Source organism: Narcine bancroftii, chromosome 6 (genome assembly GCF_036971445.1).
Source record: "Narcine bancroftii isolate sNarBan1 chromosome 6, sNarBan1.hap1, whole genome shotgun sequence".
NCBI classification, from domain to species: domain Eukaryota; kingdom Metazoa; phylum Chordata; class Chondrichthyes; order Torpediniformes; family Narcinidae; genus Narcine; species Narcine bancroftii.
This window is the reverse complement of record NC_091474.1, coordinates 181,489,464-181,508,996: the sequence shown is the minus strand read 5'-3', so window position 1 is coordinate 181,508,996 and position 19,533 is coordinate 181,489,464. Positions and strand designations below refer to the sequence as shown.

The 19,533-nt window shown below is 38.6% G+C and overlaps 1 protein-coding gene across 5 annotated transcripts in view; it reads left to right on the top strand.

Moving 5' to 3' along the window:
* Positions 1-19,533, top strand: part of tbc1d32 (TBC1 domain family, member 32) — a 235,636-nt gene that overhangs the window by 165,058 nt on the left and 51,045 nt on the right. For 4 of the 5 annotated variants that reach the window (XM_069886883.1, XM_069886881.1, XM_069886878.1 and 1 more), the window contains 3 exons: positions 3,622-3,715; positions 7,133-7,249; positions 9,283-9,360. In XM_069886883.1, coding sequence (XP_069742984.1) covers positions 3,622-3,715; positions 7,133-7,249; positions 9,283-9,360 — 289 coding nt within the window. The remainder of the gene's footprint in view (positions 1-3,621; positions 3,716-7,132; positions 7,250-9,282; positions 9,361-19,533) is intronic. The other variant, XM_069886880.1, reaches the window with a different exon arrangement.

Sequence of the window (19,533 nt, the reverse complement as noted above, 5' to 3'; positions counted from 1 at the left end):
TATTCCATAGACCAGGTAGACTGTACCATACCCCCCACACCAGCCACTCACTCTTCTCGCATCACTTCCAAAACAGCCACTGGGAACAGATAAATAGGCATATTTTGGAAAGATACCAGAATAACAGAGTTGTTGTCATGCGAGACTTTAAATTCCCTAATATGGACTGGCATGTCATTTTTGAAAAAGAGGAAGTGCTGTATGATATCCCCCAGGTTATGATAAGAGATGAGGGAAGATATTGCTGGAGTATTTCCGTGGTGAGGTACTGGAGATGACAAACATCCTCTCTTGTTTAAGAAAGGTAATAGCAAAAATACTGAGTTATAAGCCAGTGAGTATTAAACCTGTGGTTGGAAAACTATTGGAGAGGATTCATAGGGACAGGAACTGCTCTACTCACTATGCACCTATGACTATGAGGCTCGGTACAACAACACCATATACAAATTTGGTAATGATACCACAGTAATGGGTTGTAGAAAAAGAGACGATGAGTCAGCCTCAGGAGTTTAGGGGTTTAGTATGACATTGGAAATCCTGGCAAATTTCTGTAGTTGCATGGAGGAAAGTGTGCTGACCAACCGCATCATGGGGTTTGGGGGTCATCAATTCCCTTGAACATGAAGCTCTCTAAAAGGTAGTGGACACATCCCAGGACATCACAGGCAAAACCCTCCCCACCATCAAGAACATACAGGGAATACCGCCGTCAGAAAACAGAAACAATCATCAAGGATCCGCACCCTCCCCACTCCCCCACCCCAGCACACCCTCTGTTCTCGCTGCTACCATCAGGAAAGAAGTATAGATGACACAAAACTGCTACACCAGGTTTGGGAACAGCTCCTAACCTTCCAACATCAGACTCCTCAACAACAAACTCAATCAGGGACTCATTTAAGAACTCTTAATTTTGTGCTTCATTGATTTTTTTCCATCTCTTTATTGTACAATCAGTTTGTTTATGTTTCTTTATTTGTTAGCATGTACATTGTGCAGTTTTTTTTTGGCAGTACCAATGTGGTAATTCTGTCTCGACCGCAGTGAAAATAATCTTGGTTTTATGTGATGTCAGATGTATGTACTCTGACAGTAAATCTAAAAATTTTTTAAAATGTATCACTTCTCACCTGCAAACTTTGACTGGTTTAAATTCAACTGATCTTACACCATTAGGATCATTTGGGGGTCATGATCTGGGTGTCCCAAAGAAAAACAGATAAAAATTTAAATGATGGAAATTCTCAGCAATATATGCAGAAAGCTTCTCAAAAAATCTTGTTTAAATCCCATTGTTAAAAATTTTTAATTAAATTTTCATACAGCCTGATAACAGGCCCTTCAGGCCCATAAGTGCATGCCACCTAAATACACTCATGCAACCAATTAACCTACCAACCAGAGGAAACCCATGAGGAGAATTTACAAACTCCTTCCAGACAATGTTTGATACTATTACAGGCTGTTGGAGCTATAATAGTAATGTTAATAACTGCTATGCTAATCAAGTCACTAGAAGTAAAATCTCTTTTCTTTGCCCTCTCACCCTATCACCTCCCAGCTCCTTTCACTCCCATTTTTTTTAACTGAACAGTTGCTAGCTTATGCCTCTCCTCCTTCCCAACCCCACCATCTTATTCAGGTGTCGACCTGATTTTTAACATTCTTGAAGAAGGGCTCAGGTGCAAAATGTCAGCACCCTTTTGCTTTCCATAGATGCTGCTTTTAACTACTGATATCACTGAACAACTTTTTTCAAAAGGTTGACTTCCTGAAAAAAAAATCGGTGATCATATTAGCTTGAAGTTGTCTATCATAAAGATAATTTCAGATCTACTGTATCACATAAGGAGTTGGAGAGACATTAATTAATTTTTATTGAATTTAACATCTTTTATTTGAATTGCTTCATGATGCAGACACATTGCATTAGTTCAACTGACCAAAAAATATTTTGCTGCTGACTTCCGTTTGTATTCAGCATCCGATGCCTCTTGTGTCAGTGTCCAGCATTGATACATTCTTATTGCCCTGATTCCATTGGACGCAACGTCCTGGTGAAACATTTCACCACGTTTGTCACTGACTGCACCAAGATCATCAACAGGGAAGAAATCCAAATGCGAATGCAGAAAATTAATTTTCAATGGCATGATGTACTTCATGGTTTTGTATGCTTGAAGGATGTTGCCAATCGGCTGGATGTGCTTTGGTGCCCTGCATTTGTCAAGCAAATTCTCATTATCTTTAAATTCCTTCCAAATCAGCTTGCTTTGTGGGCAATATACTGGTAGACTTAAAATATGACAGGAAATTTTAAAAATGTTATATCTAAATAAATTAGAACTTGATAGGAAAATTTTAAGGTGATTTTCATGATCACCAGCCCAAATCTATTAAATACACCCAAAAGTGTTCAGGTAGCAAAATCTTTATTACCCAGTGTATTTAATTGGTGTAATTTTATTGTCCAGAGTAGAATATAACATAACATAAAAGGAAATTCAGATGGTGGCGGCTGACATAGCCCTTGCATAACTTCATTACTCATGAATTAGTGGCACACATTTACGACAGGAATTTCTTAACATTTGGCTTTATCAAACACTATTGTTGATTTAATACTTCCAAACACTACATTGAGAAGATTATTAACAACAAAATTGTATTCAGTGGAAATCTGATTCAAACTGTCCATGTTCATTTGACTTGGAATCCATAAGAATGCCAGAGGGAGATATTCAGAATGTTTAAAATTGAAAACGACAATGTTTGAATAGATGCTGTCGTTGAAATGCATTATCTTATTGATTTTTTTAAAACAACTGTGTTGGATAAAATATTTCTCGGGTACATTTTTTCTTATTATCCACAGTCTAGAGAATTAGAAGTTTTATGACCAATTAATTTTACTCTAAATTTAACTTGAGACAGAAAACTTGAAAACAAAAATAAGAATTGGTATCAAGTATATGGTTCGCTCTTATTCCAGAAATTCTGCAGTAATTTTGAAATAATTCATCATCAGTTATGACAATTTGCAAACATTTGATTTAGTAATAAGGTTAGATCATTTTGCAGCATTTAAAACAATTTTAGCCATCTAAGTTTATTGTTTTATAATGTATAAACAGTAGTTTTTTTATTTTTCTGGCTTGTCTCTGTGACCAAATGTAACCTTTTGATGATCCTCATCAGTATGCACATGGTGTAGTACCTGCTACAGCATTTTTTTGTAATCTTATATGCTTCTATTAGCTGTCAATTTTAGACAAAGGATGAGGAAATTGCTGTCATGGAAAAATATTAGTAATCCTAGTGAAAATATTTTTCCCTTAGGACTTCAGCATCTCATGCATAGACATTAGTACAGTACAAGAATGGGGCTTACATGGATTGTTAGTTTTTCAGTGTGGCGATAGAACGGAGATGTCTATCATTGCATTGTTTTTTTTCCATTTGGTGACTTCAGTTTACAATATTTTTTCAATGAGAAAGCAATGAATGCTGAAAATAATAGCCATCTAAGATCCTCTCATTATCAATAAAAGCATGATGGAAAAATATTGCTTTAAATCTGTTTTTTGTTCCAATATTATTTTGTACTTTTTCCTCCAGGGAAATGACCCATATCCTTGGCCACTATTTTCCTCTTTCCCTCTACCAAAATGCTACCTTCATGAACCACCAAAAGATGTTGCTCCGAAACAAGGTAAAAAAAAAATTAATTGAGTCAAAATTTTATTGTCATAAAATAGATTGTGACACTTGAAGATTGAATGTGGCATTTGTTCTTTATACAAATGACATGAATATTTCATGTTATTGAAGGAGAAAACCTGTGTACATCACCACAGATAGTAAGAACCTGGTTGATCTGAGTTGTAACATATATATCTACCCAAATACTTAATGATTATTTGCTGAAAGCACTACCCCCATAAAAATTAGTGTTTCAAACATGTGAGTATTCACGTTATATATTTACAGCACACTAATTAAAAATTTTGCCATTGTGTTATTTTCTGTTCTTCAAAATCCATTTGAAATAGTTTGCTTTTTGTTATTTATTATATTTTCTATACAATACAGTAAAACCTCGTTAGAACACAGTAGTTAGGGTCCAAGATTTCATTCCGCGTTACAATCGAGTCGTGGAACAGATGCATATATCAGAGTCCCCACGGATAATCAAACCAAAATATTACCAGTTTTTGAAGGGTCCGCTATCTATAATTAACAATTTCAATGAAAGAAAGCAAGCTCATTCTTTTAATATTGGTATTCTGAATTTTAATCAACTTATTTTACAGAAATAAACAAAGTTTAGCTGCTTTCAGGTGGCCAGAATACCCGAATGTTAAGCCCCGCTGCCAACAGCCACTCTCCCCACCCACTGCCTGACAGCCCCCCGGCGCGGGACCACGAGGCTGGAGTTGCTGGCGTGGGACCACAGGGCTGGAGTGGCTGGTGCAGGACCACGAGGCTGGAGTGGCTGGCATGGGACCACGAGGCTGGAGTGGCTGGCGCGGGACCACGGGGCTGAAGCGGCCAGGGCGGGACTATAGGGCTGGAGTGGCAGGCACAGGACGTCATGGGGCCAAAGTCCTGCGCCAGCTGCCCCAGCCCTGACATCCCGCGCCGGGGTCTGTCAGACAGCAGGGAGGGCGGCTGTCAGCAGCAGGGAGGGGGGCTGTCAGCAGCAGGGAGAGTGATTGTCAGGCAGCTGCCCCTGCCCCGACTCAGGAGCCAGTGTTTGCTCCTTGGCACCTCTCCCTGCTGCGGACCTTTCAGTTGGGAGAACATCGCCTTCAGCGCTGCCACATGAACATCCCTTACAGACACCCTCAGCTGGTTCCGGAGCCGCATTCTCCAGGTGATTCCACCTGAAAGTGGCTTTTGGGGTCCACAGACACCCACGCTATAAGCGATTCCATGGATTAACGAATCCCGTTCTAACGAGGTTTCAGTGTACTTTTTTTTAATGTTTGGTTGATGTTTAAATTGCAAGTGTCAATGTTTCTGTATTTCTGCTGCCCTTTTCATTCCCTTTGTATCAAGGGAACACAAAAATAAAAATTGAATGTGATCAGTTATTTTTTAGATTAGAAACTGAATATTGATGCTTGACTTGACCATATCATTGGTGTGATAGTTTGTGAGACTTACTTGATCAATTTTTTTGATTTTTTTTTTCTCTCTTTTCCTTTGGTAGTGGAGGCCTGACCTGCTGGACATTTCTTCCAGCTCTATATTTCACAACTTGCACAATTTGTTTTCCAGTGTTATTTTGTCTATTTTATTATAATCCAGGTGCTTTCATTTACTCATTGAGCTCACCTTGTTTATAGCTTATCCCCATGGTCACCTTGGTTTTATCTTATCAGAGATCTTTCCCTCCTTCATTTTCCCTACAGCTTAATAAGCTTCTCTTGTCTTCTTCCCAGTTCTGATAAAGAGTCTTCAACCTGTAATATTAATTCTATTTATCTTCCCACAAATGAGGGCTGATCTCCTGAGTATTTCCAGCAGTATCTATTTTTATTTCCCACTAGTAGTTAGTGTTCTAGACCATTGATACAAAAGCTCAAATTCAAATATCACCAAGGCAGGAGGAGAATTTAAATTTGACCAATTAAGTAAATATTGAGTTTAAAAGGAAATTAAAGCTGATCATAGTAACACTATCACAAAAGCACAAGATTGTTATAAAAACCTGCTAATATCATTGATAGAAAGGCATCTGCCATTCTTACCTGCTATGTGATACCAGACCCATCAGTATGGTTGTCTCTTAATTTCCCCCACCCCACCATTACCAGCAAATTCTATATTCTATGAATGTATTTTTAAATAAATAAATGTATCATAGAAAGCTTTGGTGTCTCTTTTAGTGCAATGTTCAGAACACAGAAATATGGTGATATTTGTCAGGTAGTAAGTCTTTGTATGCACACATTTTGTTAGTTTAAGGTAGTCTTAATTTTTAGAACTGTGAGTTGAATCATATTTTAAAGATCAGAATTGAGGTAGAAATTTGTCCTTGGTGAAGGAGATTATTGGAAGAATGGCCAAACATTTTATGTATTTAATGCCATGATAAAGGAAGCCTAAGATTGTTTGATTTTTCACTTAAAGCCATGGTATTATAAATAATACATTTAGCTGGAATTTTTAAATTCCTCCCTGTTTTAACACCATAGGTGTTATCCATTTAATGTTGCTAAAATAAATGAAGGGGAAATGTTAACTGTAAATACACCAGTAACACAGTCGATAAAAGATTATGAAGAGGACCATTTTGTCCATTTTGCATTTTATTTGCCTGTCCTCCCAAGACCGTATATATTCCTCTTCATAATTCTAATTGTGCTTTTTTTAATTGCATCTTTTTCTTGCTTTGTGTTGCGTGCTTTCTCATATGCTTACAAATATAAAAAGAATTTGTTTTTAAAATCACTGTTAAATTGTCTGCAGAATTTTACTGCTCCAGTTGATGATTCCTGCATTTCACCTTGACCCTCTTTTGGCAATAATTTCTTTCAGCAGTTGATTAAATAGAATCTTCCATAGTTTAAAATCATTTTTGACTATATAATCTCCAACTGTAAATGGATTTTCAAAAACTCAGCAAAGGAAACCAATTATCTTGGAGCTGAGTTCACTAACAAAGTTGTCATATGATTATGAAGTAATGAGTACAAGGACAGCAAAACAAATATAAATCAGAAGAAGTTAAATCAGAATCAATTTGGATAGAAAAAATTTAATCAAGGAAGACAGAATAAGAAAGAAAAACAAAGGCAAAGATTTTTGTCTTTCAATTTCTATCTCATTGTAATCCAGTTCAGCAAGATCCTATTTTTGGTTAAATATTAGGGAGATTGGTACATTACTGCCAAGCAACTTTTTGATTTCCTCATCTGCCTTAACCTGAAGCTTTTGACAGATGCCCATACAGGCTATTTCCAAGATTCTATGAGGCACCATATAAATGCATGGTTTTTTTTAAACATAATCCAGCATTTTACTGAATATTTTGATTTTCTTTGCTTGAATATCTTGATTTTCTTACTAAAATACCAATATCATGCAATATAAATTATAACCAATCTTCTTATTATTTTAGATAATGAATTTTTCAAATTCATAAAAAGTTCAGAGAAGCAGACGGGCTGGATAGAGTGGTGTAAAAAGCAGTTTCGTAAAACTATAACAACCAAACCTGAAGTCATCGAAGGAAACAGTAAGTTTTGAAGTACTATATATATCAATGTATTTTTGGACAAGTAAAATACAAGCACAAAATAGAAAGCAAGTATTTCTATTTTTAATGGAAACTTTAAACATTTTTTTTACAACAACTGCATAGGTATGCTTTAAATGTTAAAGTTCTTCCTTGTAACTGCTTACTTTAGTACCCACTTGAACTGGGTGCAAGTTCAGGATCCCATGTGATCCCAGAGATCCTGATCTTCTATTCACCTGATTGTGGCGCACCTCTTCATTCCTCTTGAAATCTAACGAGTGCAAACATCTGCAGATTTCCCAGCGTTTTCTGCTGGAAATCCATTGGTTTAACCTGGTACAGAGCAACAACCTACCAGAGACAAATCACAGCAGTCAGGTTTCTGGCAAAGAGTCTAGCTTGTGATCAACACGTGAAGAGAGGAGGCGAGCTGTAGTACAATCCTTTATCCGGACATCTAAAATCCAGCAAGTGGGGAGAGAGACGGCAGTGTGAGTTGGGTGAGCAAGGGTGGGGGGAAGACCGGCAGCATAGTTTGAAAAAGTTTGAAAACCACTGTTTTAATCATACCTAATTGACTCATTATGAGCATGATTTCCTAACTCCAAAGGAAATGGGCCAATGACAATTTTTCACAAGCAAAATATTTCAATAACAATTGGATCTAGAGCAGTGATTCTCAACCTTCCTTTCCCATTCATATAGCATCTTAAGCAATCCCTTACTAATCACAGAGCACTTATGGCCTAGGGATTGCTTAAAGTGGTATGTGAGTGGAAAGAAAAAGGCTGAGAACCACTGTTATAGACTATTGTAGAGGGTCTTAACTTGTTCACTGAGTCGTGTGAATCAACAATCTGTGTTCTGTCTGCATGAAGTTATCTCTACATTTCAATAATTTAGCATTATTGTAAGGTATCTACCTTATCAACTTGTTGCAATTCCAATTATTTTAATTCTGATTACAACTTCTCAGTGTTGACTAAAATCAGTTGTGGATGCATTAGCACTGGTCATCTTTAAAACAAAAAAATCAGTGCTTTAATGCAGGGGCTAGCCTAAAATCTTTTTTTTTTTTGACAATTCAATATGAAATTAAACCAGAAAGATTTTTCATTTGACATCCTGTCAGATTAATGCTAGGGAATATTTTAAAATTTGTGGTCAAGTGATTTGCTGAATACTTACCTTCTGCCACTCACAGGAACATCTCTTCAATGAGATTTTTCATAGAAATATCATCCAATGATAATTGTCTCTGTTGATTTGGGAATAAGTTAGGGAGGCATCAATGTGCACAGGTGAATATTATAAGCTACACTAGTTTCATCTGAAGGAGACTTCTCAATGCAAATTTTTGTGCTTGAGCAACTAATTGCAATACAAAAGGTAAGCTAGCAGATTTTGGGCCTTCTTCTCTGGCAAATACGAACAATCTTGCTACTGTTTATTTTGAACTTTATGGGAGTCGGATATATTTTATTGATAAACTGCTTCACATGCTGTAAAATTGATACATAACCAGAGACGTGTTTTTTATTTTCATATTGCAACTTATAAGGGGATCTCTGCTTTTATTGGAATATTTCTAGACAAATGGTAAATGGGAAATTTGACTAAATTCTAAAACTGCTATTTTTGACAATAAGATAGTATAAAGTATAGTTCTATATTTCACATATAACTGCTAATAAGTGTACTGTGCCCTTTACAAAAACCTCCATTACTGCTTCTAATAAACATCATCTTTTCCTTTGAAATGGGTTGAAGATAAGATCTGACTTATTCTAAATCCTTCAAATCACCTCAAGTTTAAAACAAATCTTTTCATTTTAAGTAAAATAACAGTTTGAATTACCACTCTCTCCAATTGTTTTGACCTGAATCATTAACTGCTTTTCTTTCAACAGATGCTGCCTGGCCTTCTGGTTATTTTTATATTGTTGTTTCAGACCTAACACCTGTGATTTTCTTCTTTTTTTTTGTTTATTTTGTTGTTCATTAATAATGTGCCTTTCTTCAAAATTTAGCTCTTGTTGAGTTGCTGGAGAATGTTGTTGAGTATCTCTCTAACAATTCATCTGAATGCTTTTTCAGACCATACAAGGGTGAGTTATCAGATCAAATACAATACAACTTGAAATTGACTTGTATCTTGATTGACAAGAATAGAATGGAATTTAATTGCTTTGTTGTGCTAATATAATTTTATTGAAATACAGATTTGTTAAAAAGTATTTGAAGTAAAAATGTTCGGAATTCCTTTTGTAGATAGTAAATGGTGGATTTAGTTTGAGGTTTGATTTAAAATGTAGATTTCAAAAATTCTGTCTAAAGCTTCATGGTTGATGGGTTTAAGTGTTAGGTCAGTTAAAGTGCTCTTGACTCTTGGAAAAATATCTGTACATTCAAAAATCTGTGATTTAGTCATGTCAGTAAATTAATATATTGAAGCAGTTTCTTTTTAAATTTGGAAAAGGCAACCAACCCTCTGGCAGTTTCTGTGGAGTAATGCCTTAATAAATATTATTTCCATATCCTTTAAACAGTTTTTGTAAAGGATGTGGGTGTTCCTGGTCATATTGTTTCCATCCTCCTTTCCCATAAAATGATGGCAGTGAGCCATTACCATTATCTGTTGCTATCCCAAGAAGGATGAAGGAAAGATCATGTACTCTCAAGACAGAATAAATTTTGACTTGGCAGGGAAATTGTACATGGTAGAGTTCTCATGACTGGTTGCATCACAACCTGGTTTAGTAACCTGAATGACAAGGAATGCAAAAGGTTGCAGCTGGAAGCAAGCATGAGCAGATGCATCACAGATTCTGATTTTCCATCCATTGAAGACAGAGAAGATGACCAATATCATTAAGGACCTGATTACTCTGGTCACAAGCCCTTGTTGCTGAAACCTTCAGGAAGGAAGAAGGTACAGAAGCTTGAAGACAAATACCTTTAGGTGGAAGATCATCTGTTTTTTCCAATGGCTATCAAGCTCTTGAACCTCCCCTTACTTTGCTAATCATAAACTACTCCAGCACCACAAAAGGCTTGTCTGAACTCATTTACTCCCTTTTTTTTCTTGCACTATGTTATCTGAATATTTATTATCTTTTTTATTTATTATCACTTTCCATACAGTAATTTAATGTATCTTATTGTAGTTCATTTTTGTGAAGTACCTGTTTGGCTGCAATAAGAAAGAATTATGGGTGCATATGTACATTCTGCAATGTAAATCACACTAAATTCATTATCATGCACTAGTCAGGAGATTCTGATAAAGAAGACCTGCCAAATTGCTGTGGTGCATTTTGTTTATGGTACCTTTTGAGACAACAGTGCTGGTATAGAAGGAACTAAATGTTTGTAATCATAGGAGGGTAACAATTTGGTGTATTGTTTTGTCCATGATGTTGATCATAGATCAAACAATAGAACAACATTGTTGTTCTATTTAGCATTCAGACAAGGTCAGTTACGGTACTTGTGTGGGTATACAAATTACATTTGGAATGAGTATATAGAGCTTGAAGTGGATAGATATTCATCAAGCTTCTCAGAACATTTGGCCTAAGAGATTTCCACACATTTGAAATCAATGGGTCTGTCATGAATCCTGCAGGAATGATATCAATATTGGCACGAATTAATTGAAATTTGTACTGGTTTAAGCTATCAACAGGACCCAGAGAATTAGTCATTAGCAAGGTACATTTGAGTAAAAGTTTCCTGGAATGAGTATTGGTCCTAAATATATACGGTCATCAAATTACAAATAAACTTGCAATTGAAATTCAAATTCTTTGCAGTATAATTAAATCCTGTGTTAAATTGTCAGTGGATATCATTGATACATCTAGTCATGCTATGTCTAACAGCAGTTTAAATGAAATAAAGCAGATTAGAGACATAGAGAGACCTGGGCACGTATGGAATGATGGGGAGTTAGTGAAGACTGAGCTCCTGGCAAAATGGGATTTGGGCCAGCATTTAATATGGGACCAGTGCTTGAGGGGTGGGGAGATGAGGTAGGGGTGGGGAGATGAGGGATTGGGGATGAGGGAGGGGTGGGGAGATGAGGGAGGGGTGGGGAGATGAGGGATTGGGGATGAGGGAGGGGTGGGGAGATGAGGGATTGGGGATGAGGGAGGGGTGGGGAAATGAGGGATTGGGGATGAGGGAGGGGTGGAGAGATGAGGGATTGGGGATGAGGGAGGGATGATGGAGGAGTTTGGGGATGAGAGAGAGGGTAGGAGGGTGCCTTTATAGTCAACTGTAGAAATATGAATAGTTTTGCAATTGTCTATTACAGCAAAACCGAGATCTGGATATGTTTATCAATGCATCAAAAAATTTCAACCTGAACATCACGTGGTGGTGAGCGGGAGGTTTGAGCTCGTGGAGTTGTTCTAGTGAACCGGTGCGGACTTGAAAGGCCGACATGGCCTGTTTCTGCTCCGTAAATGGTTATGGTTATATGGAAATGGGCAATAGAGATTATTGTGTCTGGGATGCAACACGGGCAGAATGAACCTATGTGGAAAAAGGAAGATCTCTCAGACTGATAGTAAACTGTATATATCTGTGGTATATCAAGTCAAGTCTGTCATGTATTAACCCAAAAGGATAGTCTCACATGATAGGAACTGTGATCAATCTTTATTCTGTTCAAGATGATGTCTAGCTGAACACGCATATCGAATGTATATGACATCACACAGACATGCGCGTTCCCTTAACGCTCTTTCACCACAAAAATAAATTGCTGCTTTCTTGTAAATAACTATACAGTTTAATTAAGTATTTGAATATTTGTGGACACTGCAGTGAAACTTGAGCACCATTATAACTAAAAGTACTAAACAATCTAATTTGAAAATGCATTAAACTTAGAAAACACACAAAGTTTTTAAGTCACAGCACATAGTCTGAGATGTGCTGGAGGATGTTTTTCTCTTGGATCTTCTGGATGAAGAACACAGAACAAGAATAGGAACTTCTGACTTTTCTGGAACAGATATAGCCTCTCATAGCTGGCTGATACTACTGGCTGTGTGTCCGGTGCTTGGCTGGGATCTTACCCCTGTGTAACCACCAATGATAGTGTCTCAGTAACCGGTAACGGGGCTGTCCATGGGGCAGCAGAGTCAGCTTGTGTTAAAGCAGGAACATCGAGGATTGTCCGAAATTGGCATTGAAATGGGCTGCTCCTTGTAATTTCATACCAATTCTTTTTCTCCTATTTCCAGAGATCTTGTTGGCTTACTCCGGGATGTTGGCTGCTGAATATGAAGCCTGTTGTTTGGGTGCATCGCAGAAAGTCAGGTTCTCAAGTTGCATTCAAACATCAGTTCTGCCGGAGTGTGTTTTGTAGTGGAGTGCGATATTGATCTGTATGATAACAGAAATTCTGCTATTTGATGATTCCATGATGTTTTTAATGAACTCTTTGCTTTCATCTCCCATTTAAATGAAGTGCTTCACTTCCCCATTCGTAATCGGATGGTAGGGTGCCGATAATATGTGTCGCATATTGTTGGAACAGCTTGAAAGTGTCTGATACAAATTGTCTGAAACCAGTCTCTCAATGGTCTTTTCTGTTGTTGTTGACCACATTCACCATTTGGACTGTGCATTGACAATAATCAGAAAGTTTTCCCTCATAAATGGAGAGCAAAATCAATATGAATTGGGTGATGGCCATTTCCATGGATTAGCTTTTGTTTGTGGTGCTTTTGATTTCATTTCTTGGCAGACGTTGCATCTCCGGACCATATGTTTATTATCTATGGCATTCATTGGCCACCATGCGTGCCAGAGCCTTCATTTAGACCATTCCTAGATGGTGTGAAGCTCTTTTAGAATGGCCTCTTGCCATTTCTTGAGGATAATCGTCTTGTCCCCCACAACAGGCAACCCTCTTCGATCGTGATTTCATTTCACCAAGTATAAAAAGTTTCCAAGTCTGAGGTAATTCTGTCACCCTCAGGCCACCCATTCTCAGAATCATTTTTGTACTGTGGCTCACTGCTTGAACTTCCATCATTTCCATGTTTTTAATTTTAGAAGATTGTTTTTTTTATACTTAAATTTCTATGTTTTCTTCCTCCTGTGACCCTCCTTCTATCTTTTCTTTCTGTCTTGGGCCACCCATTCATGGTGAAGTACAAAATGTTTGATAGTAGCCTCTTCTTACCTCTTTGTGATAGCTTTAGCTGTAATGGGCAAGTGGTGAAGTTGTTCCTGGTTGATAGCTGTGGCTTCCATAGCCCAATTGATGTTCCCTTCTGTCTGATCTGTTGCAGGCAGAGGTAAGCGCGATAATGCATCAGCATGACCGTTCTTGTCTGCAGGACCATGCTTTAGATCATAATTGTACACTGCAAGCTCCATCATTGAATTCTTGCAAACGCAAGCACAGGAATCCCTTTCTTGGGGCCTAAGATCATGCTCAGTGGTTTATTGTCTGTCACTAAGGTGAACTTCCTACCATTGTAGGTATTGGTGAAATCACTTCAGACCAAAGATTATGGCCAGTGTTTCCTTCTCCAATTAAGCATAGTTTCATTCACATACAGTCAAAGAGTGGAACATATGCAACTGATCGTTCTCCCTTTTCTGTGACTTGTGACAATACTGCACCCTAAACCAACAGGGGAAGCATCAACAGCAATGGTAACTTCCTTGTCTGGGTCATAGTGAACGAGAACATTTTCCCTTGAAGTCAACAGTTTCTTCGTGATTGAAGGCTTTGTTGGTTTCTGCATTCCAGCATCATTTCGGATCTTTTCTCAACAATTGGTTGAGTGGGTTACAGTGTTGACATCTTAGGGATGTGCTTTCAATAATGGTTAACCAAACCTAAGAACAATTGCAACTCAGCTCAATTCAATAGGTAGGCTGCACTGCAAACAGCCAGTTGCATTTCTCCTGATTCCTTCATGATCAATTGTAAATCCCAAATATGTTACTGAGGGTACCATAAATACACACTTACCTTGTTCTAGCCAGGCCAAACATTTCCAAGTTTGTTGGATGTTCTGTGTCAAGACGACCCATAATTATGAAGTCATCTAGGTAACATCCAACATTCAGTCCTTACAATTATTTGACCACAACAGCTTGAAACTTTGGTGAGGCCTGATGATATTCTATGCAACATCCTTGTATAAGTGAACAACCCCAGGTGAGTGTTAATTGCAAAATACTTTCTAGATTCATGGTCAAATTTGATAGGCTTGTGATAAGTCTAGTTTCATGAACTTTTTTCCACCATTCAGTGCTTAAAATAATTCCTCTGCTTTTGGGATTGGATATCTGAGGACTTACGGGGCTTGGTTAATTGTGACCTTATAGTCATTACAAATTCAAATTTCAGCAGTGAGTTTTCTGACTGGTACAATAGGAGCTGCCCAGTCACTGTACTGAAGTTTCTCTATTATTTCTTCTCTTTCTAATCTGTTGAGTTCAATCTCAATTCGTTTTTTTTTAATAGCAAAAGGTAACTACCTTGGCTTAAAGAACTTAGGTTTGGCTTCCAGTTTTAAATGCAATTTGACCTGGACTCCCTGAATTTTTCCCAGGTTCTTCCTAAATGCTTTCTGCTACTTCTGAAGCACCTGCTTCAGCTTTGATTTTTTTTAAAATCATCAACAGTTTGTACATTCTTCACACACCAATTGCCTTCCAATCAAGTTGGATGTCCGCCAACTAATCCCTTCCAAACAAGGCGGGTCCTTTTGTATCTACTATGTAGAGAAGTAGTCCTTTCTTTGTCTGTCCCTTATACTCAATGTCCACTTCACATTTCCCTACCACTTTAAATTTATCTTCTGTATCCATCTTTAACACTATGTCAGATTGTTTCATTTTAAGTTTGGGTAGTAGTTTGTCTTTTAGATCTTTCGGCATTAATGACACAGCCATCCCTGTGTCAAGTTCCATCTGGACAAGTTCATTGATAACTTTAATACAAACAAGAATTTCTGACCTACGATCAAATACACTACGGGTGTACATTAATGCTAATGCCCCATCCTACTCTGGCTCACTGCAAGAACTTCCATCATTTCAATGTTTTTAACTTTAGAAGATTATTTCTTATACTTACATTTCTGGTTTTTCTTCCTCCTGTGACCCTATTTCTCTCTTCTTTCTGTCTTGGACAATTTGAGTTGATGTGTCACATAAATAACACAGCCTTTTTTGTAATAACAGTTTTCAAGGTTATGATTATTTCTCCCAAAGCGGAAACATTCTCGTCAGTCCATTTCCTTCACTGCGTGCTCACCATGTATAACATCAATGTGATGATCGGCCATTTTAAAACTCAATGCTATCTCATTGATGGACATAATGTCCAAATGTTTTGTGATCAGCAGTCGCTGTTGGACATGGTGGTCTGCCAAGCCGATTACCAACATATATGTCAAGTCCTCGTCCAAACAATTTCCAAAACTTCATCTCCGACAACTTACGCAACTCAGCCAAATATTGGCTCATGGTTTTGCCAGCCTGTTGCTTCTGATATAGAATTTGTATCTTTCTGGTATCATTTTGGGGACAGATGTTCTCCGACAAGGTCACATACTCTTCATAAGACTTGGTATGTGGTTTTACTGGTGCCACTAAAGTCTTGATCAGATCTTATGTTCTGCTCCCCACCTCACTCAAAAACAATGCCTGGTTTTTTTTTTATTGCAAGTCTCAGTATCTTTCATGTCATGGGCAGTGCAGTACATTATCAAACCTATCAACATAATCATACCAGTCTTCAGTCTCTCCATTTTCCCCAAAATATCCTTCTGCCATTTCCACTATTTAATATTCAGAACCAAAGTAAATCCACTATCCAAGTACTGTATATTCTCACTGTTTTATTGTCTTAAGTTGCAAATTTTTTTCACTGCTGACGAACACATGCTTTCATCCTGGTTGTTGCTTTTGCCACAGAAATTCTCACCTCCAACGTCCTCTTTACTCAATATCCTGTAGATTCCATCGTCTGGAGTGTATAATTTTTTATTTTTATCCTCTTAACCAATTTATCCTAAAGAATAGTGTCACATGATAGGAACTGTAATCACTCTTTATTCTGTTCGAGATGGCGTCTAACTGAACATCACGAGGACATGCACATTCCCATAACAAGGTCGAGTTTATTGTCATCTGATTCCACAAGTACAACCCAACAAAACAGCGTTTTCTGATCCTCGGTGAAAAAACATTCAGTCATGGAGCCAGATATAACACACATACGGACAAACAATATATATACAGGAAAAACATTTAAACCATATAAATAAATAAATGTAGATTGATGAATATGAGAGTCTCAAGGGTTAAGGATGAGCAGTCTTTTTGATTGTTCAGCTTCTTGCTGCCTGTGAGAAGAGGCTATTCTTCAGCCATGTGATTCTGGCTCTGATCCTCCTGTATCTCTTCCCCAACAGGAGCAGCTGAAAGATGCTGTGTGCAGGATGGAAGGGATCCTCAATGATTTTACGTGCCATCTTAAGACAACGATCCTGGTAGATCACATAGATGGGGGAAGAGGAGGACTCCGGTTATCCTCTCTGCCACTCTTATCATCCTGTGGCTTGATCTCTGATCCATTTCTCTGCAGAAACTATACCACACTGTGATGCAGCTGTCCAGGATGCTCTTGATAGAACTCCTTTCAAAGGTTGACATAATGATGGCCGGTGGCCTTGCCAACTTCAGTCTTCTCAGGAAGTGCATTTACTGTGGCGCCTTTCTGTCAATTGAGGAGATGTTGAGTGTTCACGATAGGACCCTAGTTAAGTGAACTCCAAGGAACTTGGTGCTCTCCTCTCTTTACTATTGAAATGTTGTTAAGCAGTGGAGGGTGATTGCTCCCAGTCCTCCGGAGACTCAGATTGTTACTCTTGCATCATTTCACCAGATTTACACCCCTTCTCTGTCGTCCAACTCATGGTTGTTGCTGATGAGGCCAACTGATGAGTTTAAATAAGCATCTCCTCAGCATCCATGGTTATAAACGAAACAAATTCAGCCTGTCCATGCTTTCCTCATAACTAAAATTGTTCAGACTTGTAAAGTTTCATGGAAATCTCCTTTGCCCTCTTTCCACTAGAATTATATCTTTCCTATAATATGTTAACTAAAATCAACAAAACTTTAGTCTGATTAGTGTGGTACATAGTTCCAGCATTATCTCACCACTTTTTATTCTTTGCCTCAACTAATAAATTATCCTTTATTGTTTATTAGCCATCTTATTGATCTATCCTTTAAGAGGTAATGTCAAAATGACGCCTTACACTGGCGACTCTTTGAGTGCAGCTCTGTCTGAATGATCAAATATTCCATTCAGAACTATTAGAACTTAACCCCATCACTATAGAATTAAACTTAACTGACCTAAGAATGGTAGCAGACCTCCTAATTGGCAGAAAGAGCAGACTGTCAGACCGAGCACCTTGAAACAGTAGGCAAGTTAAACACCACAGGAGTTTCAAACACGCAGTGAATGAGCTATTTAAACTTTGCGGGAGTGACAAGCAGCAGATGCTCAGTTCATTTAAACATCGCGGGAGATTTAAAGAGGCATCACACAGGCCATTTAAACATTGCAGAAGATTTAAAGAGACATCGCAATTTAACACCACAGGAGTTATCAGTAGCCAACCCGTGGGCCATTTAAAGACTCGGCCACATGGACACAGAGTGGGGGTGGGGGGGTTACAGGTGCTGGGCACTGAGGCCTCTGCTCCCTACCAACCTCCTGGCCAACGTACAATCCTTGGGAAAAAAAACTTGATGAACTCGGAACCATATGGCAACATCAAACAGATGCTCTTCACAGAAACAAGTCTAAATGGGGACACACTGGACATAGCGCTACAGCCTGAGAGCTACACCCTCCAACACACTGACCAGACAACAGTGTCTGGAAAAACCAGGGGAGATGGTGTTTGTATCACCCTCAATTCATCACAGTACACAAACGTAATGGTTACTTTATGTCCCAGTCTTGCTCCCCGTCCTGGAACATCTGGCGATCAAGACCTGCCCAGTCTACCTGCCAAGGGAGTTTACTCCCATCATCCTGGTCACAGTGTATATGCCAACACAGGCTAACATCAGGCTAGCACTCAAGGAACTGAGCACTTTGATTAGCAACCACAAGACTGCACATCCTGATGCCTTCCCAGATATTGACGGAGAATTCAACCAGGCCAACTTGAAGAACACTAACAGACTACCACCAGCACGTCACAGATGAGACCAGAGGAGCCAACACACTCAACCACTGCTACACCACCAGGAACACCTACTGAGCCATACCACAACCTACTTCAGCAAGTCTAATCACCTGGCTGTACTTCTCCTGGCGTACATACAGAGATTTAGGACCACATCACCAGTAGTGAAGATGGTGAAAGTATTGTTGAGGGAGCCAGAGGAGCATCTGCATGACTGCTTTCAATCAGTGGACTAGACCATATTCAAGGTCCTTAAACCTAAGTGAATGTGCAACATATGTCACCCACTTCATTAAGACTGTATGGACAAGTGTGTGCCCATGTGCATATACTGAAGGTTCCCCAATCAGAAGCCTTAGATAAATCAGAGGATTTGCAACCTTCTGGGGGTGAGATCAAGGGCATTTAAGGCTGGGGATCCAGATTACAACGTCCAGGTACGACCTGCGCAAGGCTATCTCTTCAACTAAGTGGCAATTCCCGAGGAAGCTAGAGACAGAGACAGATATACACCAGCTATGGCAGGGAGTTCAAGCCATTACAGCCTTAAAAGCGAGGGTGAATACCATAGATGGCTGTGATGCTTCATTACTCAATGAGCTGAACACCTTCTATGCCCACTAAGAAGGAGAACCCAACAGTGTATACGAGAATCCCTGCAAATGTTGAGGGCCCAGTGATATCTGTCTCTGAGGTCAACATCAGAACATCATTCAGGATGGTTATCTGGAAGGATACTTAAAATCTGTGCCAATCAACTAGCTGGAGTGTTCAGAGACATTTTCAATCTCTCATTGCTACAGTCAAAGGATCCTACCTGCTTCAAAAGGAAATCAGTTATCCCAGTGCACAAAAAAGAGCAGAGTGAACTGCCTCAATGAATATCATCCAGTAGCATTTACATCTACTGTGATGAAATGCTTTGAGAAGTTGGTCATGGCCAGAATTAACACGTACCTAAGCAAAGGTATGGCCCCACTGCAATTTTCCTATCGTCACAATCACTCCACAGCAGATGCCATATCA